Raw genomic sequence first — 18887 nt, 5'->3', positions numbered from 1 at the left:
TTATATGTATGTTTAAAATACAGGATAATTTATTCAACTGACATTGCAAATACAAATAATTCAAATAATCTAAGATTGTTATAATAAATGAAGTTTTCTCCCAACATTTTAAAAATATAAGAGAGATAATTTCTTTTCTCCCAACATTTTATAATATAAGGGAGATAATTTCTTTTCTCCCAACATTTTTATAATATAAGGGAGATAATTTTGATTACATTTCAATACTGAAAAAAACTATCAAGTCTTTGGTATTATGCTTGTGTGTATGTATAAATGATATGTAAACTACAAAAAAGTAATGAATTATGCTTGTATTAAATATCTACACTACATCTACTGTTCCTTATGAATAATGTCATGAAATACAATGAAATATTTTAGGCCACGCCAAATTACAGTTGTTCTTTGGTGATTACATTTATATCTTATGAAATAAAGAAATCAGTAATTTTGTTGTTATTCAAAAATTATTATCAAATTTCTTTTCTGTGATAGACAGTTTCTTAAGACTTGAACTCAGGAAGAGTACAAATTATCATTAAAATGTGTAATAAATTACCATACTTAATATTATCTAAAAATTTTGAACACACACTTTTTATCCAAAAGAGTTTCTCCTTTTTTCTGAATGAGCAGCCTATATATAAAGGCTAAATAAACAAATTATTCCATATTCTATTAGCACTGTAATGGAGCAAATATCTTTCAACTTTAAAATCACCTACTGATACAAATTAGGATTTTATTTTACATGATATGATTTTGTTTCATTTTGAGCAAAAATAGGAAACAAATAAATCCAACTAACATCAAATTCAAATGGTGTGGCCTAAAACAATGAAATATTGTGTGATTATGTTATAGTACAATATTCACATGCAGTGTTAACAATGGCAGCTTGTCCCCGAGACTTCAGAAGGACAATTGAAGAAGACATGAGGGAGATAACTCCTTTATAGTCAACACTATAATATTGTTACCTCCCTTACTTTTAATTAAAACAAAGTGGCAAAAATATACTTAAAAATATACTTAAAAAATCTTTTTAAAAATAATCAAAAAAAGATAATCAAAAATTGCCATAGTTGGACTAATATCTTTATACTTAAAAAAAACCCAGATAATATAAAAACATAAAAATAAAACCTTTTTCAATTAAAATTTTCCATTTTTGAAGGTGTTTGATAATTTTGACCGACCCTGCAGTGGCTGAATACCCAGTCAAGGTTTTTAAACACCAACATCATCAAACAATGAATGAACAGAAGTCTTCAGGGAAAATACTGTCATATCAACAAAACATGTGAATTTATCAATCGAAAAACATAAAACACAGACTGGGCTAATGCTATGATGAATTTGTTTTGGGTGTGATTTCCTGTTCGAACACTGACTGTAATGTATTATGTTTAAAGTCTGATGGGGCAGAGATTTTGCGTTTCGGTGTTTCTACATCTATTGTGAGCTTGTTGAGGTCTTCTTTGACTTTCCTGCCAAAGGCCCGCCCAAGAGAGCCCTGAAAAGACAGAAAAATATATAAATATTTATATATACATTATGATTGTCTAATAACAGATACAATATATTTTTTTTGATACCTTAGGTTTCATAATCTTGATATTTTGTAATCTGACCAAATTTATTAAATCAATCTTTTTTAAGTAGAGTACAATAAGTTTCAAAATACCATATAACATTTTATTATCTGTTAAAAGATCATCATATTCATATTGTTGTCTTTCTTGGCAACTTATTTAATTGCACTAGATTATTATTTTTCTGCGAATAATTACACATCCGAAATTCTCATAAAAATTTAACTTCAACCATATGATGCAACAAAACCAATGGTCATATATGCAGTCGTTATTTCAAATGTCCAAAAATCTTGGCTAAAGTTTGCTAATTCACAAATACCAATAATGTCTTTTTAAATACTAAAAATTTTCAGTAGACGAAACCTTTCAGAAATTTTTTTAAAACTTAAATGCTGTTCAACTTCATACTTCATTGATTAAAGAGGTCACGGATGAGTATTTTGTAGACCAAACATGCTTCTTGTGTGCAAAATTTAAACCTGATATCTATGATGAGTTAATTTGTATTTGCAAAACAAATTGTAATGTTTGAATTCAGATGCTTGAAAGGCAAGTGATTCATAGAGCAAAGTGAACTGCATGCCTATGTTACCATGGAAACAACTTGTTAAAAGTACAATCACACAAACCCAAATTAAATAGACAAGTTTCAATGTAAAATTCAAACATGTTGGTACATATATTGATTGGATTCCTTGTAATATCATAAAACACTTGGACAATCCACATTGACATCATAAATAAAGGTTTTGGATCACTTTGGGTCAGCATTTGGTTAAGATCATAAACAGAAAAGCAAAAAAAAACAACATTGATTCCTCACTTAAAAACAGTAATAAAAGTCCTATTCTAATTCTTATGTTTTTTGTATGTATTTTGCTCTGCATGCACTGATTTTGAGACATGGATGTAAACTGAATATCGTTTGTTTTTCTATGCTAAAGTATCAGATTTCTAAAAATGTTATTTCTTCCAAGCAATTCAAGTAATTTTTGGTGTTAATTTTTTTAGGACATATCCTTTCGGTTCCAATAAATAGTGTACATATAAAAAAGAAGATCTGGTGTGATTGCTGCCAAAGAAAAAACTCTTCACAAGAGACTAAAAGGACATAGAAATTAACAACTATAGGCACTGTCTTCAACAATGAGCAAAGCCCATACTGTCTGTATGTATACAAACTTACCCTGAAGCTAATACGAGTTTTGCTTCCGCTTGTGTCCAAATTTGGACCACGAAATGACCGACCCAGAGTTGAGTTTCGGCCCAATGTTGAGAAGCTATTGTTTAAAGTGAGATTATCTCTGAAAAAGAAAACGGTTAGTGTTTTGTTAGTGGCACTCTCGTGGACAAACATTCAATGAAACAATGGAAAGGTGTGGACACAGATTAGTGTACAAAGGTGGACACACATAAATGTGGAAATCAAATATCCATGTGATTTTGTACAATGTTTATTAAATGAGAGAGTTCTAAATATTTAAAATCATTTTTAAAGTAGATTTTCAGATAATGGCAGTCTTCAGAACAGATTTATGTAAATATACTTTTAAAATTTGGTTTCAGGATCAGCAAAATGCTAATAATTATTATAATCATTTCAAATTAAATTCTGATTAATTTTTTCTGACAAGATTTTTAAAAAAGAGTCACAGTTTTTTCTTTCTTTGTGTTTTACTTCTGCATTTTTTAAGTTTCATGAAAATGAAGTTTCATTTGTATCCTAATAAGCAACAACCTATTTGGTTCAATGCATTTCCAATTTTTTACATGCTCTACTTTACTAAAGATTGTTTACAAAAGTAAATTTTAAAATGCAAGATGAATGTTTATTTTCCAATTTGTGATATTTCTGCATTAATTAAATCCAACATCATTCAACTGAGTTTTTTGTATAGTGTTTGATGAACCATGCTTCTTATCTTTGCCACCCATGGGTGACTATCGAACCTGCTACTCTTAACCCCAAACAGATTCAGTCAGAATGTGGGATCCATTTTTTTATGACTCCCATTGGTCATTGTAGTATCAAATAAAAAATCACCTTCAAGATGATATCTTGTAAATGAAGAAAATGTATACAAAATTGTCTTTTGTGAATTGTGCACACATGTTTTTATCCCCAAAACATATGACGATATTTAATGACACTTCTAAAGTTCTTAATCAAATAATTGTAATTCTTGGGTATGTTCCTCATGCAAAGTTTGAATGTCAAGGTCAATATGCAGTTTATAATTCATCAAATTTTACTAATCACTGGACAGAAAATCATTTTTATCCCTTCAAACTAAAGAGTACATATGCTGTCTTTGGTAAATTATAATGTAGTCTTTGAGTGGGCATGGCTTCTCTCTGTGGCTAGATTGCACTATGTTCACTATGTACACAAATTCTGTCTCAATCTGCCACAGGTGAAAAATAGTAGGTCAGACTGTTACCCTTGGCAACCAAATATGCATGCTTCTCAGTCAGTGATATGATGCATGTTAATTGCAGGAAACACAGAACATCATGCCAGGATCACAAATGCTCTTTTTCTCAAGAAGATGTGAACACTTACAAACATTTCATTGACAATGATCATATCATTGTTGCCAGGGAAACACATATTTACCTTGCTGGTTTGACTAGACTTTCTAACTCGGTTTTGAGATGACGTCTGATGTAGGACTTTGACGGAGGAATGCCTAGAGCTGTTGCCAAGGTGTCAGCATTAAACTGAGGCTCTAGAACTAAAATAGCACCATGTACACCACTGTCCTTTAGATTGTCTGCATACTCCTATAAAATAGTGAATACAAATATCAAAGTACTGAAGTACTGAGGCTCTAGAACTAATATAGCACCATGTACACCACTGTCCTTTAGATTGTCTGCATACTCCTATAAAACAGGTAAATAGTAAATACAAGTATCAAAGTACTGAAGTACTGAGCTCTAGAACTAAAATAGCACCATGTACACCACTGTCCTTTAGATTGTCTGCATACTCCTATAAAACAGGTAAATAGTGAATACAAGTATCAAAGTTCTGAAGTACTGAAAATCAAATGACCACAATTAAGTTCTTGTGGATGCACTTATAATTTTCTTTTTTATTAGTATTCATTAAAGAGATGTATTTATAACAAATGATAAGGAATGCTGTTTTGCCCTACTTAATATTCACACCCTGATTTGACCATACAGCATAAACATAAATCTGCTAAACAACCTTGGACATCATGTTCAGTTATTTTGTCAATTCATCCAAAGTCAAAGTCATTTTTGTTTAATTTTTGTGTAAATCAAAATTGCAAATCAGGAATTCAAATACTGATAAACCTTTTGAAAAATACCCAGTTTAAATAATTTACATATAGGTCATGTAGGATATACCTCAAGATCTATTGATTGAACCCATTTAATGACTCGTTCATTTGTCCAGACCAAAGGATCTGTGTCACCCTCTTCACTCTTTGATCTTCGCTCAATAAGCACCTGAAAAAGAGGTAAGATTTAAGGAATATGTACCATAACTGATCATGTGACCTTCAAAAGACATTCTTCCGAATAGGACTTTGATCAATAAAAAAAGAAGTAGCATAAATTATGAATGTGAATTTCAAAAATCATTGCAATTTTTTTAGTAATGCAAAATAAGCCAGAGCATCAGGTTCACTGTAAAAAAAAACTTGTGTTTATAATTTCAGTATTTTAGTTTCCTTCGTAATATTCTTGCAATCACATCATTTCAGATTTGACATTTAATAAAAATTTATTTTCATATTTACAAAACCTGAAGATGTTCTTTGAATTAAATTTATTACTTACCTCTTTATCAAAATTTAACCTGCGCAGTAACTCAACGGCATGTAATACACTAGCCTGGTGAAACTTCCGATGAATATTTAAATGTTTTTCCATTTCTTTTTTCGATAAAATGTTTAATATACGTCCATCAACAAGATTATTTTCAAATTCACATTTATACTGAGACAGTCCTAGATCTGGTATCCATCGATGAGCAATCCACGTGTGGTCTAACCTGCTACTTTTGGGATATTTTCTGAAAATACAATTTTCATATTTACCACTTGGAGTAAAGAAAAAAAGGGTTTCACTTTCTTCTTTTTTATATTTTCTGCAGGGTTTGTTACTCATGCTATGTGGATTCAGTAGAATGTGTTCCCGTGCCTGTAGTGTACGCCATTATATTTTTACAGTTAGGGGTTTTTTGCTTGTGAGAGACTTGTCTACTTATAAATTCTATTATCATGATTAATGACCTATTTCTTATACTGTATTTTATTAATGTTTGTGTCATTTTGGTCTTTTGGACAGTGGATAGTTGTCTCATTGGCAATCATACCACATCTTCTTTTTTTTATTGATAAATACTTTTCTCTAATTCTATGGAAATTTATCCCTTTTCGAACCCATTGTATAAAAAAATTTAATCAACGTGTGGTTGCTGGTGATCTCAGAAGATCATTGGATGATTTTAAGGGTCATGACCTTTTTGGCTGACTGGATGAACCAAAATATGATAACAGGTGTTAATGAAATTGACAACTTCGTGCAATGTGAAAGGCACTCGAAGGGGATTTTCGGTAAACAAAAAAAGAAAATGTCTTTTTAATCATTAGAGAAACAGATTCTTACATAGTTACTCGTGGATTATCGGATTTATCCAATCTCGATAGTTAAATTATAAATTTTAAAGTACTCGCCGAGGCGGCTCGAACTTTAAAATTGATAATTTAACTATCTTGATTGGATAAATCCGATAATCCACTGGTATCAATTTAAGAATCTATATTTATAGGTTAGATGGTTTATATAAATATGCAATGCGTCAAATGTGACACAGATGATGCCCTTGCTTGCATATCATATAAATTCATTAAAGGGAGATAACTGAAGAACGAAAAATTTGTACTTGATCTGAGTTTTGTGGTAATAAGAATTGTGTACAAGTTTCATAACACTTAGTTGAGGCTAACTTTAGTTAGAGAACAGAAACATAAAAGTGACACCACCAAAATTCAAACTTGATCAGTATTTTGTAGAAAAAATAAGCATTATATTGTGTATAAGATTCATAACATTTGTTTGAGGCAACCTAAAGTTAGAGAAGGGAAACTAATTCTGTGGCATATAAATTATTTATAAAACTGAACCATTATTTCAATTTTCATGTTAGATATAAAAGCCTCATCTTCCCTTTTTGTCATGTTATATGAAAAATATCATAGCAAAGTACAATATACTTACGCCTCTCCAGGATTTCTCTGTTCCTCAATAGCCAATCTTATCTTCTTCCGATGCATAGGATTAGTAATACACAAGGCTGAGCCAAGCTCTGAATCACTTAAACCAAGTAACACCTAGGTAAATTCACAAAAGAGAGGTTAATGTTAAAATTAAAGAAAAAGATCTTATTACCACTAAGCACTTATCAATATCTTTGAAATCAAATTTGTTAAATCCTTTGACATGTTCTAAAACATAAATTTAATACTCCAAAATATTTTTAATCATGTTTACAACCCTATCTGACATTATTTTCCCTGTCCCTTGTCAGGAATCTGTTATCCAGTGTTCTTAGTTCATGCCTTGTTTTTATGTTTCATTGTAAATCAAGCAATGTTTTCTGATATGAAATGATTCTTTTTTTTAATGTTGAAGTCTTTCATAGCTACGGTAAGCCTATAACCGTTTATTTTCAGATCATTTTCACTCTGGTGGATAATTATCAATATATTGGCAATGGTACCACATCTCCATATCTTTATATAAGAAGTAATCACTTTTTTATGCAGGTTAACAATTACCTTGCCACTTTTAACATTTTCTGAACATGTTTTTCCATACATGGGCATGTTAATGACAATCTCTAACCAAGCTAACACCTGATTGGCTTTCCATGTAGACATGTGACAACCACGTGACTGCTCCACTAACTTTAGCTTGTCTTGGTAATTTTCTGGATTTAACAAGGTAATTCTTGAAGGTGAAGGAGAATCTGAAATGTAAATAGTAAAATAATAATTTTAAAATCAAACTTTTGATCAATCAATTGATTTTAAACATATTATTATAATCTTCATTTTCACTTTAACTTTACTTAATAAATAAAGGCAACTTCATGAAATGTAACTCTTTTGCTTAATTGCCTCAAATTGCTTCTTTATGCAATTTGTTAATATGTGTGCTATCAAGGGGCCTGCTGAAGGACACCTACAGGTGCAGGAGTTTCTCACTACATTGAAGATCCATTGAAGGCCTTCGGCTGTTGTATACTCTATGGTCAGGTTGTTGTCGCTTTGACACATTCCCCATTTCCTTTCTCAATTTTATCAAAGCTAGCCCTTTTCAACAGATTTTCATAGTTTATTTTCATATAGTACTGTTACACCATTATTCCAGGTTAAGGTGAGGGATGGTGCCTTCAAACTAGTATAACCCTGCTACATTCAGTATATGCCTGTTCCAAGTCAGGAGCCAACAAACAGCAACCATTCACTAGTACTGAATTATGGACTTGAGGACAGTCTTGAAAAAAAAATATTTATTAAAAATGTTTTGTTACATAATTTTAAAATGACAAGCAGAAAACTTACTATCTTTGGTATTTGTTTGTGTTTTGATAAACCTGATCAATAAATTATGAAAAACTTGCATAGTAGTCAGATAAGACAAATATATCTTGTTAGGCCATTAGTTGAAAACTTTTGGTTAACTTATAATACAACATTAAACTCAGACCAAAAATATCTTGAAGGCTATACAATGCTTTTGATATAGTTACCCTGTTGAATATAAAAAAGAAGATGTGGTATGATTGCCAATGAGACAACTGTCCACAAGAGACTAAAATGACACAGAAATTATTAACTTTAGGTCACTGTATGGCCTTCAACAATGAACAAAGCAAAGACTTGTCTCAAAAACATGAAGTTTACCTTAATCCTTTTTTAATCACTTATTCAAATTTGAGTGTGTGCATGCACATTGAGTGAGCCTCCTCATGGCGGTTTTATTTACATTACTTGGCTGTTTTTATAGTGATTATTTCATTACCAGTTACCAAACCAAATGTTTCATGATTTTTTGATTATTTGATAATCTAGGACTGACTTTTTAATTACTTGATTATCTTAATTAAAACAAGGGTTAAACTTAAAAGTCCACTCCACTAGGGTGATAACGTGATTACATTGGGAAAATATTTCTGATTATGTGATAACTTGAACACCCCCATGAGGGCCCTCATCAAATTATTTGTCTGGTAAAAGGAATCTGTTTTAAAAGTTGAAATGTTATCTTTTAACAGTATTTCAACCATACAATATTTTAACTTAAAACAGATATTGAATCTTTCTTTATTTTCATTCAAGCAAGTAAAATAATACCTGTGGCCTTAAATACCTGTATATTTCTGTTTGTAAGTGGCATGGTAACATACGATTGGAAAATTACAAACTATTGTACGAATATTTTGATTATTCCTCCGCAATCAGTATTTTCGTTATTTAACTTTTTGAATCTTTAAAAGTAACAGAAATTTAAAATGGATTAACCAAACATTAAGGTAGTTAGACATGGCTCAGAATCCATCAACATGTCAACTTTGTGAGGTAGAGACAAATATAGAATGGAAATGTTATGAATGTGATATACTATTTTGTGATGGCTGCAGGGTCAAGATCCATTCCAAGTTAAAAATTTCCGACAGTCACCATGTGCTGAACATTAAGACTTGCACGGAAGAAAATTCAGAGATATTTCAAAGAGCACAACTTAAGAACAAACCATGTGGAAGACATCAAAAACATATGTGTATTTTTTATTGTGAGGAATGTCAAGAATTGATATGTGCTGCTTGCTTACCGGAATCACACACAACTCACAAATTCCAGGAGATAGAAGAAGCTTTTGACAAAAAACTGACAGCCATTAAAAAAATTCAAGAAGAAACTAATAAAGATTTGGAAGAAATCAATAAGGAATCACAAAAACTAGAAGAATTTGTTCTCTGCAGTACAAAAAACTTTGAACTGGACAAGTTGAAAATGCAAAATCAAAATAGTATACTCAAGATGAGGATAGATCAAAAATTTGAGGAGTTGCTGGAAGACTTGGATGATAGAAGAAATAAAATGGAGGAAAGAGTTTCAAAGGAAAGTGAAGCAGTACAAGCTAGGAAAAACTATCTATTACTAAAAACTAAAAAAATCAACAAAGCATTAAAATCTTTTCAACCTAGTAATATTTTTGGGATCCTAAGAGAGGTGGAGAAGGGTGAAGTTCAATATAACAATTCAAACTTAACTAAAGTATTTCGTTTCAAGTCAAAAGATACCGGCATTATAGCAAATGGATTTGGATCATTTGAAGAGGAATTTGTGTCAAAAGAGTGTGAACATGTAGAAATTAATTTTGAAGTTTTGCAGCGTGAAATTCCTCTTCCTGGCACCATTTCTGGAATAATAAATTGCAAAAATGAAACCAACAAATTATGGGTTTATAACAACGAAAATATTCTGAGAAAAATTCTTTACAACGAAACACATTTGGAGATTGAGAATGAAATTTTTGTGAAAGTGCAAGACATTTCGGTTAACAAAGAAGATGTTTTATTTTTGATTGAAAAAGGTAGTTCAGACATAAAGAGACTGACTAAAAAGAAAGGGTTAAAGAAATTTGCAAATATGTCACCATTTAAGCCCATAAGTATTCATGTTACAGAAAATCAAGAAATTATCCTAGGTCTGATATTAAATGATGAAAAATGTAAGGTTGTATTCTTAGAACAATCAGGAAAAGTGAAAGTAGGTTTATCTTTAGATCATCAAAGTAATCCATTATTTCATTATCCCAACAAAATAACTTCAGCCAAAAATGGAGATATTTGGGTGGCAGATTGTAAGCCTGGTAGAGAAGGGAGGGTTGTGATTCTAAATAAAGATGGTAAATTTAAGTCAATAATTTCTAAGGATGATGTTAAAGATAAGTTTGAGCCAAATGGTTTGGTGTCGACGGACACTGGCCATGTGATTGTATCTAGTAAATTAAGGTTTTTTGTTTTTGCTCAAAATGGTTCATGTTTGGATATCAAATTCATTTCAGTTTACAAACATTCAAATGACCTTGGCAGATTAATGATATCTTTGACTATACCCCCTGTTATTTCACTTGATAAAACTGAAGAAGTCTATCTTTTATCATCTTACATAGGAGTTCAAAAAAATGTTGTAATGTTTTGTTTTATGGGATTAGATGAAGATGAACAGAAGAGCCCTCTTATGAAAACTGCAAGAATAAAAATTATTAAATAAAGCTGAAAATTTCAGATGCTGAGATGTGAATATACAAAATGTTATTATTAAACATAAAGAAAGAAAGAGTGTTTTTGTTATTTATAGAAACTGTATAAAATTTACATTAGAATTTTCAAATTATATTCCCCTAATTCAATTTACATACTTGTTATATTAGAAACAATCTTATAAATTATTTTAAGCTGCATCCCCTTTTACTTAGGAATTGAAAATGATATAATATCCTTTTCTAAAAAGTTATGTCATTTTATTTTTTAGTAGTGTTGGTTAGTTTCGAATATACCTTGAGAATTAGTTGAGATTAGAAAAAACACAATTATGATAGTAAGTATATTGATTGAATAAAACTACATGTAGCTGGGCTAGGATTAATCTGTTTGTTGATGCATGGATTGAGTGCCGTAATGTAACAACTATAAGATGCATATTCAGAATGAGAAAATAAATCCTGCTTTAACTGCCCAAGACCTTAATTTCTATGTGTTTTTTCCGCTAGAAAACATTCACCTTATGATGACACATGTGGAGTAGCATTTGCTTACCCTTCCAGAGCACCTATGATCTACTCAGTTTCTTGTTAGGTTTGTGTTGCTCAGTCTTTAGTTTTGTGTTTTGTGTACTTATATTGTTTGTCTTATGATCCTATTTGATTTTTGTCTTTAGTATCTTTGGCCTCTCTTTTATTTTGATTTCTAAGATGCAACTTCAGTAAGAACATGACAAACACCGTGAGTCACTTTTAAACCAGAAGTATACACAACAAGTATGTGTCCATAGTACACGGATGCCCCACTCCCATTATCATTTTCTATGTTCAGTGGACCGTGAAATTGGGATAAAAAATATAATTTGGCATCTAAATTAAAAGAGCATTTCCTAAGGAATATTTGTACAAAGTTTCAAGTTGATTGGACTTCAAATAAATCAAAAACTACCTTGACCAAAAACTTTAACCTGAAACTTGCACTATCTTTTTCTATGTTCAGTAGACCGTGAAATTGGGGTCAAAAGTCTAATTTGGCAATTAAATTAAAAAGATCGTATCATAGGGAACATATATACTAAGTTTGAAGTTGATTGGACTTCAACTTCATCAAAAACTACCTTGACCAAAAACTTTAACCTGAAACTTGCACTATCTTTTTCTATGTTCAGTAGACCGTGAAATTGGGGTCAAAGGTCTAATTTGGCAATTAAATTAGAAAGATCATATAATAGTGAACATGTGTACTAAGTTTGAAGTTGATTGGACTTCAACTTCATCATAAACTACCTTGACCAAAAAATTTAACCTGAACGAACGAACGGACGGACGCACAGACCAGAAAACATAATTCCCCTCTACTATCGTAGGTGGGGCATAAAATTACAATTGTTGAAAATGGATAACATACTACATGACTATGAAAGAGGAAAACTGTTTTTTTTTCCCATAAAGAAAGTGACTGACTATTTTAACATTATGTGGTTACAAATGAGTCAGTCCCAAGTCAGGAGCCTGTAGTTCAGTAGTTAGATTTTTCTCATTGTTGAAGGCTGTTTGGTTTCCTATAAATGCTGGCATCCACTTCATTTGAACTTCGGTGGATAGTTGTCTCATTGGTAATCATACCACATCTCCTTAATTTTCATATTACAAAAACTATCTGTCTCTCAACTGTAGTAAATTATGAAGTAAAAAGAAATATATATGTGTGAATAAAACAAGAAATATAGATTTTACCACTGCAACAAGTGTGATGATATTTCTCCACTTAAGACAGTTAAGTTTTAGAATTTGAGGCATGAGTCTTGTCCACCTTTTTATATATCTATAGAATAACTAATTGAAGAATTCCAATAGAGAAAAATATTCAAAGAGTGACCGAAACAACACATTAATTCAGGAATGCGCATGAGGTAATTATCAGTGTTGTTTGGTCACAAGTTGAATATTTTTAGATATTTTCTACGCATTCACAATTTGTTTAAGTCTGCCGTTATCGACGTCTTGTCAATGCCTATTGTTGTATGACGTCAGAGAGTGAAATAATCACGTTCATTTCACATGTGAAATTATCGTTTTTTTATTTAACTGGGAAATCAATGTAATTCATTGCAACCAATGTAATAATAAAATTTAACTGTTTAGAGTGGAGAATTATTGTAATACATGAGTTATATAGTGTTGGAATCTGTTTCTCGTTTCATTTTAATCCTTTGATCCTTTTCAAACATTTGCAGAAAGTTGTGTGCTTTTATATGTGACGTCATCAGACATGGTCACCTTTTTTCATGACAACACTATAGGAAATATAAAAGAAACCAAGAATATCTGACGTCATTAAATTTAAATATTCAACAATCATTTGCAGAAAAGAGATATTTACTAGAGAGGAAAAACATTTTTCACATACAAATCAGGAATTGTGAAGATGTGAAAATAGCACAAAAGTTGAGTATATTTACCCAAATGATAGTTGTAAAAGCACAATTTTCTTTCATCTTTCAATATGATGAGATTAAAATTTAAGGGCATTCAATACAGTTTTGATCATGCATTAACAAGTAGATGAAAATTTGCATATAGGCCATTTTTTACCTGATTAAATCAAATACGTAATAAAAAATATACCTTTTTGCTGTATATTTATCAAAATTAAAAAAACTGCACTATTTACAGTTTTATAAAATTTGGTCCATTATCCCCCTTCAAAATGAAACAAAATATTGTTTTAAAAAATAGGGGTACATGCACACTTTTCAAATTAAATCAGTTTGCATGATAAAAATCAGTCGAAAAATATATCTTTTCCCGATATGTCACAGTTTGACATCGCGAAAATAACATTTTACATTAGCAACGTCATTATCTCCGCTGTACTGTATCGTATGCCCTATAAACAAACTTATTTGCCAGGGACATGAAGGACATGAAGCACACAATAATTTTGTTATCAACATAACACAATGTCATAAAATCATGGACAAAAAATGTTTTATTAAGGTGTATATTGGATATTATGAAACAGTTTATCTGTTTATCTTGATTAAACTGAAATTTCAGAACGAAATTTCATTTTAAGATAACATAGGATCAAATCATCAGCTGATTTTATCCATAGATTACAAAAGCTTCCTCAAATAATTTATTTTTGTCAAAGAAGTATCATTATTACATGTTCAAAAGGATATAGTGACGTTTTTCTAATTTACATGTAGCTATGGCTCAGAATCCATCAACATGCCAACTTTGTGAAGTAGAGACAAATATAGAATGGAAATGTTATGAGTGCGATATATTATTCTGTGATGGCTGCAAAGTCAAGATTCATTCCAAGTTAAAAATTTCAGACAGTCATCATGTTTTGAATATTAAGACTTGCAGTGAAGAGAATTCAGAGATATTTCAAAGAGCACAACTTAAGAATAAACCATGTGATAAACATGTAAAACAAAAATGCATTTTTTATTGCGAGGAATGTGACGAATTGATATGTGCTGCATGCCTACCTGAATCACATTCAAGCCACAAATTCCAGGAGGTTGAGGAAGCATTTGACAAAAAACTAGCAGCCATAAAAAATATTGAAGAAGAAAATAAACTAGAGGCTCTAAAGAGCCTGTGTCGCTCACCTTGGTCTATGTGCATATTAAACAAAGGACACAAATGGATTCATGACAAAATTGTATTTTGGTGATGGTGATGTGTTTGAAGTTCTTACTTTACTGAACGATTTTGCTTCTTACAATTATATCTATCATGAACTTTGCCCATTAGTAACAGAGAACTATATTTGGTAAAAATTTACATAAATTTACCAAATTAATGAAAGTTGTTAAAAATTGACTATAAAGGGTCATAACTCCTTAAGGGGTCAATTGACCATTTAGGTCATGTTGACTTATTTGTAGATCTTACTTTTCTGAACATTATTGCTGTTTACAGTTTATCGCTATCTATAATAGTATTCAAGATAACCAAAAACGGCAAAATTTCTTTAAAAATTACCAATTGGAGGGCAGCAACCCAACAACCAGTTGTCCAATTCATCTGAAAAATTCAGGGCAGATAGATATTCACTTGATTAACAATTTAACTTCTTGTCAGATTTGCTCTAGATGCTTTGGTTTCATAGTTATAAGCAAAAAACTGCATTTTACCCCTATGTTCTATTTTTAGCCGTGGCGGCCATCTTGGTTGAATGGCCAGGTCATCGGACACATTTTTCAAACTAGATACCCCAAAGATGATTGTGGCCTAGTAGTTTCAGTGGAGATTTTGTAAAAGATTACTTAGATTTATGAAAAATGGTTAAAGATTGACTATAAAAGGCAATAACTCCTAAAGGGGTCAACTGACCATTTTGGTCATGTTGACTTATTTGTAGATCTTACTTTGCTGAACATTATTGCTGTTTACAATTTATCTCTATCTATAATAATATTCAAGATAATAACCAAAAACAGCAAAATATCCTCAAAATTACCAATTCAGGGGCAGCAACCCAACAACCGATTGACCGATTCATCATAAAATTTCAGGGTAGATAGTTCTTGACCTGATAAACATTTTTATCCCATGTCAGATTTCCTCAAAATGCTTTGGTTTTTGAGTTATAAGCCAAAAACTGCAATTTACCCCTATGTTCTATTTTTAGCGGTGGCGGCCATCTTGGTTGGTTGACCAGGTCACGCCACACATTTTTTAAACTAGATACCCCAAAGATGATTGTGGCCAAGTTTGGATTAATTTGGCCAAGTAGTTTCAGAGGAGAAGATTTTTGTAAAAGATTACTTTAATTTACGAAAAATGGTTAAAAATTGACTATAAAGGGCAATAACTCCTAAACGGGTCAACTGACCATTTTGGTCATGTTGACTTATTTGTAGATCTTACTTTGCTGAACATTATTGCTGTTTACAGTTTATCTCTATCTATAATAATATTCAAGATAATAACCAAAAACAGCAAAATTTCCTCAAAATTACCAATTCAGGGGCAGCAACCCAACAACCGATTGACCGATTCATCTGAAAATTCTAGGGAAGATAGATCTTGACCTGATAAACATTTTTATCCCATGTCAGATTTCCTCAAAATGGTTTGGTTTTTGAGTTATAAGCCAAAAACTGCATTTTACCCCTTTGTTCTATTTTTAGCCGTGGCGGCCATCTTGGTTGGTTGACCAGGTCACGCCACACATTTTTTAAACTAGATACCCCAAAGATGATTGTGGCCAAGTTTGGATTAATTTGGCCAAGTAGTTTCAGAGGAGAAGATTTTTGTAAAAGATTACTTTAATTAACGAAAAATGGTTAAAAATTGACTATAAAGGGCAATAACTCCTAAACGGGTCAACTGACCATTTTGGTCATGTTGACTTATTTGTAGATCTGACTTTGCTGAACATTATTGCTGTTTACAGTTTATCTCTAACTATAATAATATTCAAGATAATAACCAAAAACAGCAAAATTTCTTCAAAATTACCAATTCAGGGGCAGCAACCCAACAACCAATTGACCGATTCATCTGAAAATTTCAGGGCAGATAGATCTTGACCTGATAAACATTTTAACCCCATGTCAGATTTGCTCTAAATGCTTTGGTTTTTGAGTTATAAGCCAAAAACTGCATTTTACCCCTTTGTTCTATTTTTAGCCATGGCGGCCAGCTTGGTTGGTTGACCAGGTCACGCCACACATTTTTTAAACTAGATACCCCAAAGATGATTGTGGCCAAGTTTGGATTAATTTGGCCAAGTAGTTTCAGAGGAGAAGATTTTTGTAAAAGATTACTTTAATTAACGAAAAATGGTTAAAAATTGACTATAAAGGGCAATAACTCCTAAACGGGTCAACTGACCATTTTGGTCATGTTGACTTATTTGTAGATCTTACTTTGCTGAACATTATTGTTGTTTACAGTTTATCTCTAACTATAATAATATTCAAGATAATAACCAAAAACAGCAAAATTTCTTCAAAATTACCAATTCAGGGGCAGCAACCCAACAACCAATTGACCGATTCATCTGAAAATTTCAGGGCAGATAGATCTTGACCTGATAAACATTTTAACCCCATGTCAGATTTGCTCTAAATGCTTTGGTTTTTGAGTTATAAGCCAAAAATTGCATTTTACCCCTATGTTCTATTTTTAGCCATGGCGGCCATCTTGGTTGGTTGACCGGGTCACGCCACACATTTTTTAAACTAGATACCCCAATGATGATTGTGGCCAAGTTTGGTTTGATTTGGCCCAGTAGTTTCAGAGGAGAAGATTTTTGTAAAAGTTAACGACGACGGACGACGACGACGACGGACGACGACGGACGACGGACGCCAAGTGATGAGAAAAGCTCACTTGGCCCTTCGGGCCAGGTGAGCTAAAAAGCAATGGAAGAAATAAAAAATGATTCCCTTAAACTGGACGAATTTCTTCTTTGCAGTACAAAAAACTTTGAAACAGACAAATTGAAAATACTTAATCAGAAAACAATACTGAAGATGAGAATAGAAGAAAAAGCTATAGAGTTTCTTGATGACTTGGATGAAAGAAAAAACAAATTAGAGGAGAGAATTTTAAAACAAAGAAAAGCCGTACTAGAAAAGAGAAATGATTTGTCACAAAAAACTATAAAAATCAAATCAGCATTAGAATCTTTCCAGTCTACTGCTATTTTTGAGACAGTTAAAGAAGTGAAAAAGGATGAGATTCCATATAACTATTTAGATTTTGAAAAAAGTATTTCGTTTCAAGTCAAAAGGCTCAGGTATTGTAGCAAGTGGATTTGGATCATTTGTAGAAGATGCATCTAGAGGAGAGTGGCAATATGTAGAAATAAATTTGGATGATTTTCACATGCAACTGCCACTTCCTGGTTCCATTGCTGGAATAGTAAATTGCAAAAGTCAAAGTCAAAGTGAAAGCAAAACATTTTGGATTTATAACAATGAAAATGTTTTGAGGAAAGTTCGATTGAACAATGTGTTTCTTCATGTTGAGATCGGAATTTTTGTTAAGGTTCAAGATATGATTGAACGATTGTTCCTATTTAACATCACTTTCAGCATCATTGGGTATATCATGGGGGTCATTGTTTGTGTGTGGAGGTATCCAGAGTTCCAGGTGAGAACAACAAATCTTCCACAAAATTTCTGTTGGAAAATGCTATTGACAACAATCCAATAAAAATTATAAAACCCTTTCAACAGCCTGATTATTTATTGATGTTTCAGTAAAATTTGTATGCAGATTTATGTTTCAGTTATTAGGAAGCGAGTTCTCATAATTGTTATAATTTCCCAAATGCATTATTCACATTAATAAAAATTTAGCAATAATTTTCTGAATTTATAGTAGAAAGATATATGTACTTTTTAATTATTTTATGTAAACCTTGATTTCTTTTGTTCACATGCAAATTACAATTAAATACATTCTACTTTCTATTATTTTTTGCATTCAACAGTATTGTCAAAATATTATGCTGGCGTTAATAAATGTTAATTTTGTTGGTTTGTGATGCGATGTAATAAAAAAAACTAGAGGCTCCAAAGAGCCTGTGTCGCTCACCTTGGTCTATGTGAATATTAAACAAAGGATGCATTTGAATTCATGACAAAATTGTGTTTTGGTGATGGTGATGTGTTTGTACATCTTACTTTACTGAACATTCTTGCTGCTTACAATTATTTCTATCTATATTGAACTTGGCCTAAAAGTTTTAGTCGAAAATGTTAGTTAAAATTTACAAATTTTATGAAAATTGTTAAAAATGCACTATAAAGGACAATAACTCCTTCAGGGGTCAATTGACCATTTTGGTCATGTTAACTTATTTTCGGGTCTTACTTTGCTGTACATTGTTGCTGTTTAAAGTTTATCTCTATCTATAATAATATTCAAGATAATAACAAAAAACGGCAAAATTTCCTTAAAATGACTAATTCAGGGGCAGCAACCTAACAG

At 31.5% G+C, this 18887-nt stretch overlaps 1 protein-coding gene across 8 annotated transcripts in view; it reads right to left on the bottom strand.

Moving 5' to 3' along the window:
• Window positions 1-109: 109 nt before the first annotated feature.
• Window positions 110-18887, bottom strand: part of LOC134692891 (kazrin-like) — a 72719-nt gene continuing 53941 nt past the window's right edge. For 6 of the 8 annotated variants that reach the window (XM_063553512.1, XM_063553511.1, XM_063553516.1 and 3 more), the window contains exons 8-14: window positions 7421-7611; window positions 6861-6973; window positions 5418-5652; window positions 4983-5084; window positions 4219-4385; window positions 2788-2905; window positions 111-1519 (exon numbers count right to left, since the gene is read on the bottom strand). In XM_063553512.1, coding sequence (XP_063409582.1) covers window positions 1352-1519; window positions 2788-2905; window positions 4219-4385; window positions 4983-5084; window positions 5418-5652; window positions 6861-6973; window positions 7421-7611 — 1094 coding nt within the window. In that variant the 3' untranslated portion in view covers window positions 111-1351. Of the gene's footprint in view, window positions 1520-2787; window positions 2906-4218; window positions 4386-4503; window positions 4597-4982; window positions 5085-5417; window positions 5653-6860; window positions 6974-7420; window positions 7612-18887 lie in introns of those variants that run through there. The other 2 variants (XM_063553514.1, XM_063553518.1) reach the window with 2 other exon arrangements.

This window comes from Mytilus trossulus, chromosome 12, assembly GCF_036588685.1.
Source record: "Mytilus trossulus isolate FHL-02 chromosome 12, PNRI_Mtr1.1.1.hap1, whole genome shotgun sequence".
NCBI classification, from domain to species: domain Eukaryota; kingdom Metazoa; phylum Mollusca; class Bivalvia; order Mytilida; family Mytilidae; genus Mytilus; species Mytilus trossulus.
This window is presented reverse-complemented; position numbering and strand designations above follow the sequence as displayed.